Source organism: Sinohyriopsis cumingii, unplaced genomic scaffold (assembly GCF_028554795.1).
Source record: "Sinohyriopsis cumingii isolate HCF-2022 unplaced genomic scaffold, ASM2855479v2 utg000379l, whole genome shotgun sequence".
Classification (NCBI taxonomy): domain Eukaryota; kingdom Metazoa; phylum Mollusca; class Bivalvia; order Unionida; family Unionidae; genus Sinohyriopsis; species Sinohyriopsis cumingii.
Window position 1 is genome coordinate 697,435 of NW_028315894.1, and position 22,591 is coordinate 720,025.

Sequence of the window (22,591 nt, forward strand, 5' to 3'; positions counted from 1 at the left end):
AACTGTTGTGACATTTTTCTTTTTGTATCCTATACTGCAGGGTTGTTGAATATCCATGTTCTAATCGCCATACCTTACAGATGAAACATTGTAAACAGACGCATCAAAACCAATTTATATGGCGCCTTACGACTCCATCTGACATGACCGAGTCAAATATTTAACATTACACAGGAATTTTGTATCAAATTATGTAATGCTGTTTCAGCTCATACGCTGCAGTGTTTTTCACGTCTATGAATTAGGGAACTACACGAAACGCCATAATAAAACGTGTGCTTCTTTCTATATTGATTCTGTCCACTCATTCGAATTTTGTAAATGGAAAACTGTATATATCTCTCTACAATCCAGTATATATCTCTCTACAATCCAGTAAACTACCCATTGCATAACAAAAACGGGCTAGCTAAATAAATGGTCGATATACCTCTGATATTAATATGTTACTGTATTTGTATTTGTATGAGAAAATATGAACGATTAGTTTTGGCTTAATACTGCACGACCTTTGGGAGTGGCGTATTCATCCGAGAAAAGGACTTGCTGTTTTTACATACAAATGCAGTAACCTATTTTATTATATACTCATTTCTTATTCTACCTAAGAATCAATTATAAAAATACACCTCAAGAAACATAGCAACTGAATGTATGCTGTATTCAAAGATAAATATACAACACGTAGATTCACCAATACACAATAACAATATTAATACGAACATAGCACTCCCAGCGACCTTTGAACGTGATTCCACGCTCGACAGTAGTTTTAAAAAGAATTGCTATTTTGGTCTACTAAAAATTGAATTATAGAGTCATATCTTGAATGAATGCGCATTGCAACAACTTAGCAATTTGTTCTGGAATGGATGGTTTTTGTTTAATGTTGATTAATTCAGTTCTGCTTTTCTGATTATGATGATCTGCATTATTGGGTAAATTCAGTGTAGTAAGGAGAAAGTATTTCAGACGAAAATATACTCGATATACAAGTACAGTTTCGGTGTGTATCAGGTTTTGCAGGACATGTCATTCGGATTTGCAGAACTAAGAAATTACACTTTGAGGAAATTCAAGATGCATAGATATATGTATATGTATTACCGTTCTTATCACCAGCTAAAGAAGATGTACTTATGCCCTGTCACTTGCACCTCTCTGTTGGAGGTACCCTATCATTAACCTGTGTCATACATTGTGCGTCTTCTATCGCTAGCATAATATTGTTTCAAAATAGTTACACGTGAAAAATTGCAAAGCAGCTGTTATGTGATAGTCCATTGAACAAGCGGAAATAATACTTTTTCGTCTCCTTTCCTTATTGGATCTCAGGTTCTTAGTTTCCTACCAAAAATATTCAGTTGCATTTTTTCTCGAATCTAGTATTTTGTCAATCTCGTAAAATGGTACGTCTTTGATAGATATGCGATAGCTCTGTCTCTCATTGTGCTTTTCTATGCTATATTTTTATGGACTCTAGAGAGCACTAGTCACAGTTTGAATCATTCTATTTGTGAACAAATACGACTATGTCTCCGAAATAACTGTTTCAATGATCAGAGCAGTATTTTCAATTACTGCGTCTCTCACGTTTGTTGCAGACATTGTGAATATTACATTCATTCGGGTGCTTCTTCGAAAGTTTATTTCTGACTTAGTGAACTGGTCCACAGGGTCAATGTTATCATATATACGTTCAAGTGGAAGAAACAGCTTGTTTAATTCATTCACAAACAAATATAATCAACCAAAACCTAAAGCGCCCAAAACATAAGTGTACTTGGATTCCTCCAAGGTAGTTCCTAATACATTATACTATTTTAGACACACATGTCGTGCACATGTGTACAATATCACGGTGTTCAGTATCGTAACATACAGCACTATTTAGACAATGTAAAGTTGACAGAGACAAAAATGAGCATATCATTTTCACAAAGGCTTAATTTTATACATTACTTCATACCCGTATGACAACAGTATGTGATCATGTTATATATATAATAGTGCAATTATTACAGGTATGTTAAAATACATGCTAATAACAAACTTTATAAAACTCTGCGGGAAAGCAACATCAAAACTATGAAAATATTAATGGAATTGTTTTTGTGGGATATAATGCCATTTTGGTACATGCTATGCTATTCATAGTTCCAATATATTTATTGAAGGAAGAATCTCACACTGCCGCGAGAAGAACCACTTGCTCATGGAAAGTCCTGGTTATATTATGCACATATAGTCGAGAGACTAACTCACAGGAAGGTGTGAGTGATCTGTAAATGCAACAGCCTTCAACCACTTGGTCACCGGGGACCATGTTAACAGCTACTGAATAAAGTAGTAATAAAAGTGTTCCGCTAACTCTACTGAAACAAATTCACAACATCTGCAAATAGCATTTAGATGGTGACGTCTTAGCACCTTGCATATTGCTAATCAGATATAAAGAGTTGTACAATGTAATACACGTGAGACCCTTACCATACAATATTTATAATCTAAGACAAAACAAATGAGGATGGATTTTTTTAATTTTCTTTAGAGCCATTTGCTGTTGAGATTTACAAGCTCTTTATTAACACAGAGCAAAACTTATAAACACTCATATACTATCAGAGTTGCAGAAGATCAATGATTACTACAATAGAACTCAGACACACGAGTACTGCAAAAGCAATCTAATGTCAATGTTAATGAAAGCACAATCAAAATCAAATGAAACAAATTTCGATGTTTCAATTTTAGTATTAAATGGGGATTTGATACAAACAATACAAGATGTTATATTAAATCGTAAAGATATAATCCAATTAACAAGAGTTGACATAGAATAGTTGCTTAAGAAATTATACGTAATGCTGGTCTGTTTGCAGGTAGTATTGATGAATGTTGTCTAGAAAGGATGCAAGAAATGGGAAGACATGTATAACCTTACATCACAGACATATGTGCTAAAATAAATAAAACTTATATGAGATAAAGTGGCAGAAATATGAATTTGCATTATATGATACAATTAAACTTTTGAGAAAGAAAATTAAGATAATAATATGTCTGAAATTACAATTAAATTTGTTACATGATGGATATTTCCTTACAACGTTTTCACTTTACAGCGTCAGGACAGTCTGCATATAATGATTAATTGCAAAAAGGGATGGGGATTAAAACCTTTTAATAGATACCATTCTTATGTAATGGTATTCGTCTTATCAGCGAAACAAATAATGGGTTTGTTGGAACTTTCCAGGACTAAACCTTCACCCAAACATTGCTTAGGAATAATGGACACAATTATGCTGATGTATGTTTTGTTTTTCTAAATATAAATTACACAGAAAGACGGGTTACAGCAATGTAAAATTAAAGTAAAGAATTAGGCACATATACAACATTATGCTGCGAATGGTAATGCTACATTTTATATAGATTACTACAGGATAAAAGGTAATCAGCTAAGTAGTATTTACAACTGTAATCTACAAAATTAATTTACCTGTTATATTTTAACAAATGAATAAATAGTATCCGGAAGAATGCAAGTTTTATTTATGTGGATATAATTAGAAGTTTGTTGAGATCATTCCAATGAGTTTACGTTACGTTTGATTAGATTTTAATCTAAAATACTGCATAATCAATCTGTTTTGCAGAAACCGACAAGCTTTACGTAACTATTTTGCATACACCACATGTTATGCAAATGACATTTTTTAAATAACAAAAAGGAGAAAATTTTTGAATACGCAGTTTCGAAACCAAAACTAGGAAGAAGACTCAGACTTCACATAAAATCAATGAGTACAGAGGTAGCAATCATTATTTGCATAATGGTTTACCTTCATGGAACCATATTTGAAGAGGATCAGCAATAACAGTATTCGTCAAGTTGGTTTAGTGAAAGTAAACAAATGGGTCTGTCGATCTATCTATTTGTGTGTCTGTCTGTCTGCATACCTACTTATATGCCTGCCTACCTACCTACCTACATGCATGCATACATACGTACATAGATACAAACAAGCATACATATATACATGCATGCATTCATACATACATATACACATGCAAACACACACACATACATACATACATACATAAATACATACATACGCACGCACGCACGCAGACGCACACACACGCGCATACATGCATAGATAAATACATACACACACATGCATACATACATACATACATACATACATACATACATACATACATACGTACATACATACATACTCACACGCACACGCACGCACTCACACACACATACATACAGTGTTGTTAAAGCGTCGACGTGGTTAGCCGGAGGTCACGGGTTCGAACCCGGGCAGAGTCATAGCAAAGACAGTTTTAAAAGATGGCTCTTGCAGCTGCCTTGCATGGCGCTCCTGATTAAGAGGATAATGTTAGAACTGGTCGGCCCGGTGCCAGAATAATATGACTGGGTAGGACATGATGTTACAAGTCTGCGGCATGAAGTCCAAGTGCTAGACATCACTATATCAAGTGCGATGATAGAGAATATATAATTATTCATTCTAGCGGCGATGATGCAAAAGAGGGCCACACAAGATAATCATACTCCCACCTTATATAATCGCTTGATTTTATCCACAACATTGAATATTTTTTATAAAATATCGACATTATTGATGATTATTAAACACACTAAGAAAAGCAACTTCAAATCCACATATGTGGTATTTCGTTTTGAAGTTTGAGGACTACCTTCCAATGTAATTAAGCATGTAAGTTATTTTACTACATTCACAGACATTATTTAATTCAAGTTATATTTTAAATGAAGTTACAGCTAATACAACGATTATATTTACAGTTTCACGCTTAAGAGAATTTACGAAGGTCATTGTACAAATATTAACTGCACTTCAAAGGTGAATCAACAACAGAAGTATGCATCTGCTTAATATAACACCCACGCACAGGTAGCAAGTACAAGTCAAGTCGGTTATAGTTTGTTTGATTTGAATGATATTTATTTACAGTACATGTGACATTATAGCATATTTGTGATAAGGATACCTTCCTTTCATTATCATTCTAACAGCAACATAACATAATCTGTAAGATGCTTTATTTGCCAGAGCATTCGAGATGATTTTTAACCCTTAGAACTTGTTTTCATGCCGAAAGCTCTTCGTCATGTACGGGAAAACACTTGATAGTATATGATTTTGAAGAGATAATAAGGAAGCACAACATATACACAGTGTCTGTAACAGCTGCAAAAATTACAGTTTATGTACATGGAAAAAGCAGTCACTATACAAACAAAATTTAGGCGGTAAAATATGATACTGGTCAATAAGGCATGTGATCCACTTAGCGAAGCATTTGCAGGACACTGAAATCAGTCGCTGTAAAAAAATATTAACCACCCTGAACTCTTTTTACTCTCATTAAGTCGTTCCCAAGGACAATTGCAAAAGCAATACAACACCGACAAGAAATAAAGACAAAATATGGAACTAAAGTGTGAAATATTTACATGACTATGTCTAATGGAAGTAATGTTAGAAAACAGTACATGTTGCATCCATGTGGCAATAACTCATACGGTATTATGTTATCAAATTTCAAGCCAACTAAGATCAACACTAAACGTGTGCGCTTCTGCAATATCAATTTTTGGGCAATTACTTTAAGCCATCCCTAACACGTTATCCCATTCTGAAACCAGTGCACTTGAAAGAACTATTATTTTCCATGCATATATATCTATATATATATATATATATATATATATATATATATATATATATATATATATATATATATATATATATATATATATATATATATATATATGTATGTATGTACATATGTATGTATTTACGTTACTATATAAATTTACGCCTATTATGCGAATGCATAGTTCAATTTCAGACGATTCAAAACTTTTTTATAAAAGACATTCGTAGACAATATTCTATGTAATATCATATTTTCAACTGCAAACATCGAAGGTTAGAACATTTGATAGTTTTATATGGCTGCACCTCTAGGTCCATTTTTATTTTGATACTATAATACAAAACGGTATTTATGGCAGTTTGTTGTAAACAGGAGCGATAATTCATTTTCAATTTTATTTTGTATGACCTAATATCTGTGAGTATACTTTGAAAGTCTATTAAATTATTGTGAATATGTACAAGTAGTTTTAACATTATCACAATGTTTCCAGGAAATATACTCAATGACAAAATATTTTACAAATTTACACCATATTTGAAGCATCGGTTTATAATACACTTGTTTCCATATTTTATTGTAATGTAACGATTAATCTGTAACTGCTATAACGTTAGATCAACGTTTGAAAGAGGTTCAAACCTTTAAATTTGCAATAATATTTCCATCTTTCTTTACATAAATACCTGTAATTGCCTATTTCTTTTGTAAGACAAATAAAGATTCATTTCATATTTAGAGATCGGATATTTACTATTAAATGCATAAGATTAATCAAAACATATTGAGCATTTATATTAAAAAGTTATTTAAAAAACAGAGTTTCCCATTTTCCCATTTTTATTGTCCAGTGGTAAAACCATTTTTGTTGAAAGCGAACTATAAGTTGTTATAATCTGTTCGTAACTTGTTATATAAATGGATTAGAAAAGTAATTGAGAAAAGCTATGTTACGGCCATTAGTTCCAGAATATACTTGAGCAGTAGGTCCTTTGTCTTTTTCTAAGTAATTTTCAAAACAAATGTGCATTCTATAAACTTTAATTTTATGAGACTGGAACTGGGGCCTGAATTGGTGAGAACTATTGATATGATGATGTTAAAAAATGGATAATTGTACTATATAGAGACATGTATCAAATTACAAATTTAGACGCGTAGACTCTAAAGAAATAGTGAATTATACAGAAGGCAATGGAGTCAAGACGCACCATTTTTTCTTTATTCCTGTGGCATTACCAGAGTCGTTGTTCTGTTAACGGTCATCAAAGACAGTAAAAATTGATATAAGAATCTACTTATGTCTGACACTGAAATTAATTTCCTTAAAGTAGTGTTTTGTATATTTTACTTGTATTATTTGTTGGCTTTTCTTCGCGATTAACTGTCACACATATATGTATTTTGTAACTGACTTTTGTTGGAAATCAAGTAGACAAGTGACATGTAGACAAGTGACATTTGTTTTCTAAACAGCATAGTACATAACTAATATATCCGAAAGATTATTATAAATATTGAGATCATAATTATTGGCGGTAAATATGTTCATTTGAATCTAAGTCTAGGATTTTGTTTTTCACCTGGAAACTCCTAATCGTGTAAACAAATTTGAATGTAATATAAAGTAAACTGACCTATATCCTGGCCCAAAATTATTGTCTTATCTTTTCATATCATTGCTGTTTACTTGAAAGATTGCTAATTCCTACCTTAACATTAGTCTCTTTATTGCTGTATTTGCTCTTTAATTTGGGTTGATTAATTTATTTAAATTATTCACTGGCATTACACAGTACTCATAAAACATTCTAGGAGTAACTAGTTAATTTCGAATTATAGTGAATTCAATAAAGAACTTTTTGGATTATATTATTTTTATATCAAAACACTGTAATCACATTGCTACAGACCAGGCTATTAGCACCTAAGCACAGTCAAAACTACAGGCACATCAAAACATTGAATATTGGATCTTTTTGGAACACCAATAAAATAAAATTCTACTTGTGGTATAAGTTTTAGGAATATTTGGAATTCTTTCAATATACTGTAAGTTCTTTTGAAATTTCCACTTTTTGTTCTAAGTAAATATAGTATTTGTTGGTGTTCTCTCTTTTGTGTTGCTTAGTTTAAGAGCAATGAATCGTAACAGTAGTTTTAGCTGCAGTCTATTCAAATAAACTAAAGCGTTATTTGCAATTTTAAAAACAAAATAAAATCTTAAGCAAGACACTCTTTAATAATTAGTGACATGCACATCAAAATAATGATACGAGCAAAATGAATTTTGGGTGAACATGAAACAAGAATTCATGTTAAGAAATACATTGGAAGAGTACGATTTTAAAACTTGTGTGAAATCAATTACAAAATCAATATCTTTGGACCGTACCGTATATTACTATTGGCATGTTATGTTTACTACTTAATAATTTAACAAAAAATTTGAATCTATTACGTAGATATGTGCATATGTACACTTACATGTGTATGCAATTATGCATGTATGTAGGGATGATTTGCATAAGACGTATTGATGATGAAGCATATTTAGCTTTTTGTGAATTTGATTATGCACGTATTGACCTCCGAAAACTAGACATCTTGTGTTTTCTTCTGACGATAGTTGTCACGACCTGAAATTAGAATATTTATTGATAAGTTTATAATTCTTAAGTCTAAGCATGTGTTGTCAGCTCTGCAGCGATAGAACGTTTTATCAAATGCTGTGAATTAAATCAGCAAAAGTAAACACAACGACTGTCCAGTCAACTCCAGCAATACCAATTAATATAGCAATAAATTTAGCAACACAACACATATTACACAATAACTGCCCTTTTGCATACAAAATCTCTAAACACATTAGATAATGCATTTTTAGAGACAGTTATCGAATATCAAACGAAAGGATACATTGTACTATATAATATCAAATACTGATAAAGGATACATTGTACTATATAATATCAAATACTGATAAAATCCTTAAAATCCTTAAAAGTGGTCCATAATAATAGCTACATCTTCTAGTGGAATATCTAATTGGCATTTATCAAATAACTATCTATTAGAGTTAGCAAAACATATATATATGTTTCATATATTCCTTCAAAAACGGAAGAGCTATCTGAATTTGAAATGTCATTGACCTAGAACAAAGTATTTATCCGAAAAACAAGAACAGGGATCTTGATAAATTTGCTGATAATTTCCTAAAATTTGCAAAACAAGTAGCATTCGCATTCGACATTAATTCTCTTAAATTTGCAACCTCAGACCCACTCACATTCCCATTAATTATCTGTGTTTCAGTATCAGTAGAAATCTATAAACATTGCTTCTCTATGCATAGTTCTTCCTATGTAATATTTATTTTATTTTAATTTGCTTCGTAAAATCACCGATTCTTTTTTAAATGCTCGTGTATTTTTCATATACAAGTCATGATAAATTCTCATACGATTAAGCAGCCTTGCGAACCCGAACTAAAAACAATTAATAAACCGGATGAAATGTATAAACCCAGAGCAGAATAATTGAAAATATCATGGCAACTGAGAGAATTGAAATACACGATGTCAAATTGGTCACATCATTTGTAATTCATAGCGTATGTTGTTGTTGGATAAAGCATTTGTTGTATGTTAATAAAGTACGCTTGAAAGGAGAACTTGAGGATGGAGACAACTAATTTATCTTCTGAAGATCCAAATAAATTCCTTTTCAAAAACAATGCAAATTAAGATATAAACAGATTAACTACCTAGTTGAATATTAATTAATAGAAGGCAGCAGTAAAATCAATGCAATTTCTGTCATAAAATTAAAAGCAAAAGCAAATATATAAATGGCATAGTTCACTATGTAGAGTTACACTCAACTCTTATAGTATGTTACAATATACATCTGAGAAGAACATATACTTCTGAAACATAATCCCCATCTAAAATTGTATGGAAGAAGTACAAGCAATGGTTATTCCAATTTCGTTGCGTCAGATTACTAGTGTCTATATAATAACACATTAGAGTCAACCAGACGCTATAATTCAATAGTGACGTCTTATATAAATTATCCATTTAAAGAGACAGAACAGTATAGAGGGATGAGATGAAAGGGAAACATTACAACACAAAGAAACAACAGCGAACAAAACGCAAACAATAATCTAAACAAATATATCTCGAAACTTTATAAATATTGGTATGATAAGTTTTGTGTTGTAATGGGACTGGCCGCTGAGTGTGTAAAAGTTACATAGTTCATTAGACCAGGTCTTATTCTTACTTTAGGTTTCACAAGGATTGGTGCCACTTTTATAAGTTATGCTGCAAGGGCCTTAGGAGAAAAGCTCTAATACAACGTTTTATCAGACGATATGATTGTAACCTGTGATATAACTTAGCTGAATGCATTTGTTGTAATCATTAGCAATAATTATTAATGAAACACGTCGTAATAAAAGCAATTTAACAGTAAATACAAAATGATTTGGATGTTATGCCAGGAATACCTGGCTCGGACTGAGTTACACTAAGTAAAGGCGACAGAATCAAAACGGAAGACAAGACTGGTTATTACGAAATCCAAAGTGATCACAACCACACACATATCACACCCAGCCACTCTTATATGTATTGTTACTACAAGTTTTGTGAAATGAACATTTAAGAGGAGGTTATTGAGCTGTCATCTGTATTCCTAAAAATCACAAAAGAAAAATGAATAGTGATCCGAATGAATTCTGGACATGAATGTGCTGATGATTCAAAATATCATTGTCCAGTACTCCTATGAATGTAAAACCCAGCACCACCTTAAATCATATCAGTTTCATGAAGTTATGCTATTAAATGCGCCCATACTTTATCGCTAGGATTCAACGCAGGACTTTCAAAATGATGTTGGTATTCAAAGTCCCAGAACGATGCGATGACGAAATGTGGTCATCACTTTCAATCCATGTAAGAGGTGCCTGAATGCCACCCTCGATGCACACGCAACGGGATATTCAATACCTCTGACCATCTTTGGCACTCACAGTTTTGATCTATGTATCGGAATGCATGCTGAATAGAAAGTCATTGGGAAGCAACACGACATAGAACACGAATAATTAGTACAGTCTCACGATGTTGATATCGAGCAGCTCGCACATTATGTTGACTTCGACAAGACAAAAAAAAAACATAAACATCAAAGGCAACGGTTTCTATAGTAATCAAATACACCAAGTTGTCAGCGAGGGGTAATTGCTCTATCGCTGCAGCAGGAACAATACACAACAATAATGAGCTCTGGGAGGGATGGTGAGGGCTGAGCGAGGAGGCAGACGCTATTGCTACTGCAATGGTAATATTATTTTTGGCCATGAGCCATCGACAAATACCTCGTCAGCAATACACTTTTCCTTAGGATACATAGCGCACTCTACAACTTAGCTCACCAAATATTAGAATAGTGTGGCATTTGCAAAAGGTTTTGGCGCATAGTATTGATCAGTAAGATGCATACGATTGAGATCCGTGCAAATAGAGGGCGCGCTGGTCGTGATTTGTGAGGAGCTTATAGTCAGAAGTGTTACAGACTGTTATATTTCTGGATCTAATAATATCTTACGTGTTAGAGGTGTGTGCCTGCATAAGAGCTAATTTATCTTCTTTAGTCTAATTGTACATTCCTATCAAGGTCCTTGCAAGCCTCAGATCCAGCTTATAACTCATATCCTACCACGAAAGACACAACGCTAACTATGCATCTCTTCAATTTTTAACACAAACTTTCACGTTTGGCAGAACAAATTTGCGTGGGACCACTTCTTTGTATGCATCTTGATTCCGGTTTATCAACAGAGATCTAAAGGTTATTCTAAACTTTCCGCTAGTTTTGCAGAAATGATTTTTTCAATAGTTTTTTTTATAGACAACGTATGTACGTGTCTTATGTTTGCTCAAAGTCCCTACTGGATCTTGTTTCTGTTTTGTGAATGTAATATTTTATAAAATCATTACAATTGTATCAGCCTTGTGAATAAAACAGGAAGTAGAATGATAATTAGTAAAAGGAAAGGAAATCATATAGTCACTTCACCTAATCTTTTATAGATCCTCCATATTGCACATGTCAAGCATAGGAGGAGAGTAAAAATCATAGTGGTATTGGCCACTAGAAGCTTCAAGAGTGCATTGTCTGTTTCAGGGTTTCCTTTTTGCACACCTATTGGAGCTGAAAGCAAACAAAACATAGAGACATTGTAAGATGGAAATAATATGTCCATAGATACTCTGATATTGCTCATGTTTTAAGTACTACCTCAAAGTATTTATTGTTAGGATTAAAAATTATTCATGAATGTGTTATGTAAATTTGTAAATTAAACAATACTAACACACATCTGTAAGAACAAATTACTTACTCACATATGAACGACTCAAACTGCAAGAACTAAATATTAAGACTATATCAAGAATCAGATATTTTAAAACATTCTTGTAACAGTGATCTTTGTAAGATGTTATTGCAACTATAACTAAGTGAATCATGCCGTGATCGGTGTGACACGAAACAAATCAAATTGATTAATGGACTAGATAGCATAATAAATCACTGCACTTCAATCGTTAAACACCTTTGGTTTCTGGGCAGCGGTGATTTTTCCTTGGGATAAAGGTCAGACAGATTGGAAAGGCAAGGAAAAATGTGGGTTATCGTAGCGGAAAAACGAGAACGTGGAGACAATCCAAGACAATGTGTGCCCTTTGAACAAAGTTTCATACCGTGAAATATTCGAGCAAGCAGTTTATGTGAGAGGGGAGGAAAAAAGAAATGTTCTAACTTCGATGGGCGTTTTTTAATTTTTCGATGGGTAGATAAATTTAATTCTGGTTGGTTAATGTAAATACGGCGTGTGTGTTTCCAGACGAAATTAAATGTTTAAGTAATTTCCCTTTTGAAACTAGCCAATCTACGTTTCTGCTTGAACCCAAAACACTGTCAGCGATATTAGTAGAAGTTAATTTCTCGTTAATATTGTTCAAGGGACGGGTGCCTGGAAATTTGAGGGTCACGGAACTTTAAGAGACAGAGAGATTATGCAGAGTAGAAGTGAGCAAGATCAGGATTGCACAAGATTTGTCTTAGTCTGATACAATTATTATGATATACGAAATAGTAATTATTTTCTTTCAAATTCTTACACCACATTTTCTTTAATGAGTTTGTAAGATAGATGTTTGCATTCATTTGTCCTGAATGTTACACAATTCGTTTATTCTAGGAATTTCATGCATTATACCTGACACGAATTTGTCAGAATTGCGTGATCTGTTTTGAATTATATGAATTATATACGGTAAGAATTAATTAATTCCTAGGTTATAGTATGTTACACTAATAAAATAATCGTTGGTAAATATTGTACCTATGACTTGAAATGAATTTCGTGATAAATTTTTATAAGATATAAATTCTGATAAACTAGAATCAATGGTATTGACATTAAGATAGCACGTCGGCCTACATTTATTCCAGCTAGTGACTTAAAAAGCAATGTGCATTAAAATGTACTCATATAGGCCTTCTGAGTGATCATACGCAGTTTTATCTAAACCCTTTTCTCCAAATGGTACCTGACACTATCCCGGCAATAAATCTAAACAGGTAAAACGTTGACATTGCTGAACGCTTCGAGAATTTCTTCTATTTTGAGACGGGATAGACATGCTGTATGCACACTGAATTCATTCAGCAATAGTCAATCATGAGAAGATATTCTGCACTTTGGTTTTTGACTTGTATGACAGAACTTACCCAAGGTGAAGTTGAAGATCGTATTATATTCCTTTTAAAGAATCTTGCACTTAATGCATAACTTCCCCTCTTTAAGAGAAAGGAAGCTTGTACGATCTTCGTTCATTTGTTGAACTATGTATATTGATGCTCTATCTATCTATCCATATATCTATCTATCTATCTATATATATATATATATATATATATATATATATATATATATATATATATCAGTCAGTCAGTCTATCTATCTATCTATCTAATTATCTATCTATCTATCTATTTATCTATTTGTAAAGCACTGTTTTCATTTAATAAATTCTAGCTTGCCGCATGTTTCACTGTAATTTGTTCCCTGGAGCAGCTTTTCTGAGCAAGCTGGTATTTCTACTGTTTTTACGAAGTTCGCTAGCCAGTATTTCTTAGCTTTTATTTCAACTCAACGGGATAGCAATTTCCTGCAACGATTGTCCCAATAGTTTGAAATGACTGGTACATCAAGCACAAAGTCCGTTTGTCTACAAAATTCATTCGCATGTTTGACAACAAATATGTCCCTACCTGATTCATCAGTAACAACACGGATATCGCATGATGCAACTCAGATAGTCTTGCTTGACTACAGCTGTCAGAATTTTATATCACTCACTAATGCCACCATAATTCCGTATCAAGATATATATATATATATATATATATATATATATATATATATATATATATATATATATATATATATAGGCTTTTTGACAAACAATATTGCAGAAAATTTGACCTTTCTTGCCCCTGACTGTTAGGAAAGTAATTGCTGAGTCTGATTGATAGCTATTATGAGAAATGAAAATAAACAAAATCGAAATAGATAAGGAAAGTGTAATAAAAGAGGAAGATGTTTAAAGCGAAATATTTTAAGATGAATATTGATCATGAAATATTGAAAACAAACGTTGTAGAAAGAAGACACAAGATTTTGACTATTACAAGAAGTTTCGAATTAGGTTGAGCTTTAAAAATTGTTAAATGATTCTTTTGGCAGACATTACAATATATTAGCGAACAGTGGCCATTTTGTTATGTCCACAAAGAAGCTGGTGGAACTTTAACTTTCCATTAATGCTCATAGTTTCATTCGGAGATGATAATATCTATTCATAGAAATATATGTAATATTATTCTTGCGTGGGTAAATTATGTGTGGCGTTACTATGGTCGAACGCGATTTTGGACAACATTGATGGACTTTTGTGCTGATTGCCTTGACAAGAGTAATTGCATCATAAAGATGACTAAAATATCTTTTCGAGACTTTATTTCAATTTCTAATCCTACCGTATTTTTTTCATTATTTTACTGAATCATATTTTTCAAGCTCAACATTTGAAAAGCACAATAAATTGTATTTATATTTTGCGTGCGCGTTTGCAGATCATATGACCTAATTCCAAAATTTATCAGAGGGACTAGAGATGGCAAAAGACATTCCTAAATTAAATGTCGTATTGTCGCAAAGTTTACGAAAATCCAAAGTCCAAGAGGCACATATTTCACCTAATTATATTGTTCTTGTCCTGCAACAGATACTGTTATCTGAAGCTATTTGTTATTCTCATGCGTGTAATAATAATCATACATAACGTGTGTTTGTCATAAAATGTCACCTGCCTTACTTGAACAGCAGCGAAATGGCGGCTCTTGGCTACTGAATAATCGTGCCAGCCGTTCGATCTTCGGTGTTATCGGCTTGCATAGTATTAGCATTGTGATGTATCAAATTGCAAAATTTCATCAGCGTTAGTCCGATTACTCTAAATTCAAATGGGCTAATCGTGCAGAGAGTTTAAAATATAACGGCTGAAAATAGTTGACTAAAGTGGGAAAGTTAGGTCACAATGAAATACGTTTGCAAAGTCTCCATTTCTCACTTTAAGATGTATTCACACAAGTATGTAATTAGTCTGTATTTAATACGATTTACAAGATATAGGTGTAACGAACAAATTAATAAAATACAAAACTTAATCAAATAGTTAATAAACCAGACTATAATTAACTACTCAATATAGTCAAATATCTCACCTAACAGTTAATACACAGTGTGATGAAATAGGGTCTATGCCAGTGATGATGTGACGAAACAATGGCCGAAAAAATCTTCGAATTTTAGCGTTTAAGACAATGTAACCTACAATTGTCATGTTTGATATACTGTTATTGAGATCCATGTACCGAGTTTTATGTGTATTTAGGTGAAACAGTATCCAAGATAATGCAGGAGCCAAGAATACAATAGTCACATACGTTGATGTTGTTGTTGTCTTTTGGATTTAACGCTCTTTCAATGGCACGATAGGTTATGCATGGAAGAGAAAAATACTCATGGAGGAAGAACCTGAGAATTTATGGCAAAAATCGTCTACCCACGATAAGCTACTGCCAAGCATTCTCACATAACCACTTACCGAGCCCGGTACCCGAAACCACGTGGCAGAAGTGACATAGTAATCGTCGGTAAAAGCAAGTGCTTTAGACCACCCCACCGCTCCCAAACCCTGAATTCTAAAGCGTGAAAATCCAATCAGTAATACAAAGTAGTTTCGTGTCCTTGAGCTATATTCTGTGATATATATATATATATATATATATATATATATATATATATATATATGTGTGTGTGTGTGTGTGTGTATGCGTGTCTGTGTGTGCGTATAAGCAGAAAACATGACAAATAAAGTGATGATGTAATGGATGAATAGCTGAATATAAAAAAGATATTTAAGATTGAAAACAATAATTATGAAACACAGCTTAGCACGGTTAAAATACTCTCCTGTGTATTCATTTTCGTCATTGTAGGAAAAATATAATCAAATTAAGAATGTAACAACCACTCTACCAATCAAACAAACGAGGTACGTGGAAATACCATATCTCTTTGACAACCAATCTGCAGAGGAGAAGAAGACGAAAAGAATGGGGAAAATGAATAAAAATCTCTACTATTAATTATACTGACGGAAACGTTGCCTTCGTCTGGTGTTTTCGAAAGGCATTACCTGTATTTTTTCAGTCTTACGCATGTTATACATATAACGATTTTGTTATTTTTTAACGTTGGTTTACGCACGTGCTAAATATGTATTAAATTATGATCCCGACTCGGGCGCCGAGTGGTCTGATGCGCTCGGTTTTTCAGATCACCGACATCTCACCTCTGTCTCAGGCTCTTCCAGCGTGGATATGTGAGATATATTGCCAGTAGCGTACTGTGAGTTGTTAATTGTTCTCGGGATTGTTACGTTTTCTTCCCCCACCATATTTGCTAACCGCCATGTATAGCATATTGTGTGCTGGAAAATGGCGTTAAACCCAATACAACACCACCATCAACACCGATAAACTGACAGAAAGGTAAGTGAGACTTTCTTTGTGTACTTTATGTTGTTATTATTTTTTATCTGCCTCATAGTCATGTATAAGCAGAAAGAACACGACAATAAAAGAGGAACAGAATAACAATTGTCTCATTTAGCTGATCACTTATGAAGGACCTGCCTCACTGAACAAATATGTCTTGCACGGCACGCATCGTGCGCATGTGGTATGGCATAACTGTCCCATAATTGCTTCTTATCCCTTAAATGCACTATGCACATTCCGTTGTATATATATATATATATATATATATATATATATATATATATATATATATATCGGTTGAACCGTGTAAAAGCTATTTCAGTGAAAGGTTAACCAAGGTCATGTAGGTCAATCGTTAGCAAGATATATTAAATGTACGCATTGCTTTATGAGATACAATTATCGACCCTGGATGAAACTCGCATGAGAGATGGGTATTATTTTATCCTCCTAGTTTCGTGCAATTTATAACTTTGCTATAAAACCAACCATTAATAATAGCAAGTAACTGAAAGCCCTTTAAGTGGAACATTACCAACCTTTTTATAAATAAACGTCACATTTTGGGTAGGACACAAATTTTCTTCAGTCAAAACGCCGTTAAATACCTGTTGTATGTAGTACCACGTACGACTTATTTGCATCTTCAGGTACAATTGTCCCGTGAGTGGTCCTTTCAGTTAGGTTCTGAGGATTTCTCCTTAGACTGGTGCTTTCAGTCAGGATGACTGAATGTTTGATCTGATTGGTACTTTCGGTCAGATTGATAGAGACACATAACGTCTGTGGATTGTTGTCCATGCAGTCAATCGCTGGCCCCTTTGCACAGCAAAATGAAGAGTTTATCTCTAAAATACAACCGTCCGCCTGAAACACAACATTAAACTTAGGTGCATTGAATGGTCGTGGAACACACACACACAGATATATATATATATATATATATATATATATATATATATATATATATATGTGTGTGTGTGTGTGTGTGTGTGTGTGTGTGTGTGTGTGTGATAAGCGTTAAATTAATTATGGAATGCAAAAATGCGATCGCAAAGGAGACCGAGTTTGTTGACTATCAACGTTACATATACATTTTTTGTGTTGAAAGGAACAATCACCAAACTTTTATTGATTTATGTTGCATATAATTAAGAATGTAATATAACTAGAATTGATACAGTCTGAAATGCATTACAAAGAGAAGCGAACTCACAATTTAAACTGCATATGCATATTACAAATAATTACAGGGATTCTGATCAATACGGAAAATTTAAGTGTATGATACATAACTACAGACCGAATACATGTATAGCCATATTATGCCATATCATGGATATATGATTACATGGGTATGGACAAGAACGAAAATAAACAAACTATTAGATTTGTGTACCACTAAGCTAAACATTCTTCCAGCGGTCCAGTCTGGTGATACTGCCAGTCTTTCACACGTACACCATTGTTGCTTAGTGAGATCTAAATTAAAATAAATAGGGAAAATAGATATATGAATTTCGTTGTTATTAAACCAATAATAAAACCCTTATTATATACTATATGCAAAATAAGCAATATATTCAGCACCGTAAATCACAATCATATATGTAATATATCTTGTTAAGGGCCATGTGATTAAATTCGATGAAAATTATGGGTAAAATTCAAGCTTTTGCAAGTTTCTTAAACATGTACACTCTGGTATATACAGGATTCGTGTTTAATTTATACCGGAAATATTTTCATATGTCTTATTGTTGGTTTGATTAAAGGAAAATCACACGAGACATTTCAGTTGCCGTTTTCGCGCTCGACAAATTGCCAGATATATTCAGGTGATAGCGTTTGAGTCAGAGATATGCAGAAGACATGTGTCCGTTTGTCAAAGGCATGGTCTCCACGATCAGGAGAGACTACCCCTGTAAACACGCATTTGGAAATACACTTTTAAACAAATTTCATATGGTATTGAACTTAAAGCTGTATTCCAACGTTTTGAATTTACTCTCTCTCTCTCTCTCTCTCTCTCTCTCTCTTACTAAAGCGAGGGGCCCCTGTGAGCACGGCAGTTGGAATTAAAGGTTTAAACAAGTTTATTTTTTTACTTGATATGGAACTTAAACATTTTATTCCATTGCTTTGAAATTACTTTATCTCTATAAATATATTTAAACAATTACTACCGAGACCTAAGGGCCGGTCCTGTCACGATCATATTTTATGTATAAAATCGATGATCATCTGGGAAGAAACAGACGTTAAGCTAATTTCAAGTAGGTCTACGAGCTAGCGAAAATACAACATTGCATGAGTCAAATGATGAAGCTATAACTGGTTTTGACAACAACACAGAGAGCAAGAATGAATTGTCAATACTAATATAGGAAAGTTAATATAATAAATCTATAAATAGCTCGTCATAAACAGCAAAAGGAAAGCGCTAATAATGATTGTAGGACAAGAAAAAAATCAGTCTGATTAAAATCAGATCCCCGATTATATACACGAAAATCTGATAGCGACCACTTAGGGGTCATGTTCTGGTAACCTATGTTACTACCATAATAGCTGATTTTATCAACCATTCAGATGAAGTCTACTATTTTGGAGTTTGCAGACAGAGCGCTATGAAAGAAGAGCATGAATGTGTACCGAACCATTTAATTGACCTTTACATTTTTCAAAGCTGCATTTCCACTGACTAATTTAAAGGTCACCAGAACATGACCCTTAAGAGGTCGTCGTCAGATCTTCAAGTAGGACAGCGGCGATCTGGTCTTAATCGGATTGAGAACAGATTGACTTGCTATCCTACCAAAAAGGCTCGACGTGGAAACTGTATGCGAATAGATAACAGAGATTCCTATTACAATTCATAAGAAAAATCTTTTTTTATAGGTTTCTCTTATGAATAGTATAACCATTCGTATCTAGAATAGCACAGACGCATATTTGCAAGCAGCACATTCAGATTTCGTCAGCCCACTTCATTATTGCTCTCCTAGGAGTTATTTAATTCTAGTTAATGACCTTAGAGTCAGCAAGACATAGGCTCAAGCTAATTATAGTTCATTTAGTTGCAGAATCGTGGTCCCGTGCATCATTTAATTACACACTCCCATTTTATCTTCAGCTGAAATTGGATCTTCATATAGTTAGTAACTTTATGTGAATATACGACACGTAGTATAAAGAATGTTGTGTGTGTCCCTATAAACGCAAAGCTTATAAATGGCTATCGTTGCTGTTCTGCATAACCTTGGTCAGTAGTAAGCATTTCATATATTGTTCTCAGTTCTCCGTCGCTAGAACAAAAATAAAGAGTTTTCTTCTTCAACTCTCCGTGCCAGGAAGTCATGTAGATTTTTCAGGGGATGACACATTCAAGATAACCCTTTAGATTTTAACATATATGCCATCCGAATATAAGTGTACTTCGAGAGAAGTGAGAGCGCCATCTGGGATAAGAATTCTTTTGCTATGCTAATGATTTCCATGTTTTGTGTTGGATATGGTCTTTGCATGTCCTACTATATGTCGACCAGTAAAACTTGAACAATATATGTTCTGAATTGTGATTTAGTTTGATTCAGCGACTACGTCTAAAGAATATAATACTGTAAACGTGAATATTGTACAGTAATATGTTTTCATTACATATATATTACGCGTATCTAAATTAGAATGTATCATAAACACACACAAGACATACTTTAAAAAATTACAATAAGATGATATCGATATTTTCACGCGAAATGCATAATATCTTGAGATATTTACATCATCAGGAATATACATGAACAGGAGAATAAGAAAAACATTGAAACATTGTAGTGAATATACGTTGCTGTACCTATGATATTCAGAAAAATTGATGGTATGTTTGGACTCTCTTCCCACGCAATCACAGGATACAGGCTGTAGTTTCCTACATCTTTAGCAGATATATTCTTGAGCAGAATTCCATATTCTTCCGTTCTTTCTACCCTCCCTTCGTACTGTGCATCTACATGAAAGCCATTTTTCTTCGAACTATAAGCGATCAGATTGGTACGGTTAAATCGCCATTGGAGCTGTCTAATTTCTTCGGTTGCTGCTTCCTCACATTGCCAAATCAAAGCAGCGGTCTGGCCCTTGCACTTGGTATATAGTGTCGATTTGGTGATCCATGTAAGTCCTGTATTGATATCAATAAATGAAGCTGTCATACGCAGCTAAACTCACCTGTATATATATATATATATATATATATATATATATATATATATATATATATATATATATATATATATATATATATATATATGTATGTATGTATGTATGTATTCAGACAAATAGTTTTGTCACTTCTTCGTGTAATCAATAATGAGTAATGGGGGAGTAAAATCTAATGATCAATTATGTCACCATTATCTTTCTCAACTGATATAACGATCATGTACTTCTCAGAATGTATGTTCACGTGCAATTTTGTTACTATATAGGCAAACTAATCTCACACAAACATTCAAGGTGTGTATTGTAACTCGAATATAAAATGTAGTTCGTTTGCGACATATTTTATTATCAGGACGTAGTACTTCTCGAGATGCATGTTGAATATTGGTCATCCTGACCGGCTATAACAATTTGTCCGAGAGACTCAACTAAATACTAGCAATTTACTTGATGACTGAGACATGAAAAATTTGTAACAGTAACCTAAATCGGGTAGGGCCGTCGACCACTAGCACTGATCAGGTTACATGCACACACACACGCTGACACAAAGAGAAAAACACAGCAGTGTCCGAAATGGGACATAAACGTAAGTAGTTATATGTGAAAATTGGGGGTCATACTGGAATTGACATTATCCTTCTTTTTTATATATTATTTGGCACTTGGGACGTCAAACGAGAAATTATCATTGAGGAGACACTTCGAGGTCGAAAGTGTTTACAGAGACATAAAGTGACACTTGGGGTCAAAGGGAAATTAACATAGGAACGGGACTTAAGGACGTACCGGAATTAACATTAATCCTTCTATTTTATGAAGTATTTGCCACTTGGGGGTCAAACGAGAATTAACATGGGGAGGCCCTTGTGGAGTAAACATTAACATGGCGAGAACCTTGAAAGGTCTAAAGTGCATATAACGTATGTGACTTACGAAATCAAAGGGAAAGTTTAATGGTAAAAGGGTTTATAGTTGAAGTAGAAAACATAGACATGCACAAAAACACCTAAGCACAACACAGAGACCAAAACAATTATGGCATCAGTGGAACAGTATTTTCGGACATCTGAGTGGCTCTGAAAAGGGCCGTTGTCTTTTTTTCGGGGGTGGCGGTGGTTGTTTTATAACCAAAGTGAATTGACATACGTGGCATATAATTAATATTTTACTCTTCCACAAACTTCGTCTCATAGGGGGACCGTGCAGCAAGAACTTCTTCAGACAGCATTGTCTTTACACATAAATCCTTTTCTTCAAAATATCTGCGTTCGTAATCTTGGTGATATCCCATGATGATTTCGCATACATCAGATACTTTGGGTTGAACTGCATTCCCAAAATTAGCGTAAATGGTTCAACGTTTGTCCACATCTTATCGTGAGATCAAGTAAATCCACGATACAAGACGCTTGTATTTATAGTTTAA

The 22,591-nt window shown here is 33.6% G+C and overlaps 1 protein-coding gene across 2 annotated transcripts in view; it reads right to left on the reverse strand.

Moving 5' to 3' along the window:
- Positions 1-4,981: 4,981 nt before the first annotated feature.
- LOC149774204 (uncharacterized) overlaps positions 4,982-22,591 on the reverse strand; it is a 33,850-nt gene continuing 16,240 nt past the window's right edge. For both annotated transcript variants that reach the window (XM_089945624.1, XM_089945622.1), the window contains 5 exons: positions 20,798-21,121; positions 18,341-18,423; positions 17,550-17,808; positions 11,824-11,958; positions 4,982-8,366 (listed from right to left, as the gene is read on the reverse strand). In XM_089945624.1, the coding sequence (XP_089801750.1) occupies positions 8,326-8,366; positions 11,824-11,958; positions 17,550-17,808; positions 18,341-18,423; positions 20,798-21,121 (842 nt within the window). In that variant the 3' untranslated portion in view covers positions 4,982-8,325. The remainder of the gene's footprint in view (positions 8,367-11,823; positions 11,959-17,549; positions 17,809-18,340; positions 18,424-20,797; positions 21,122-22,591) is intronic.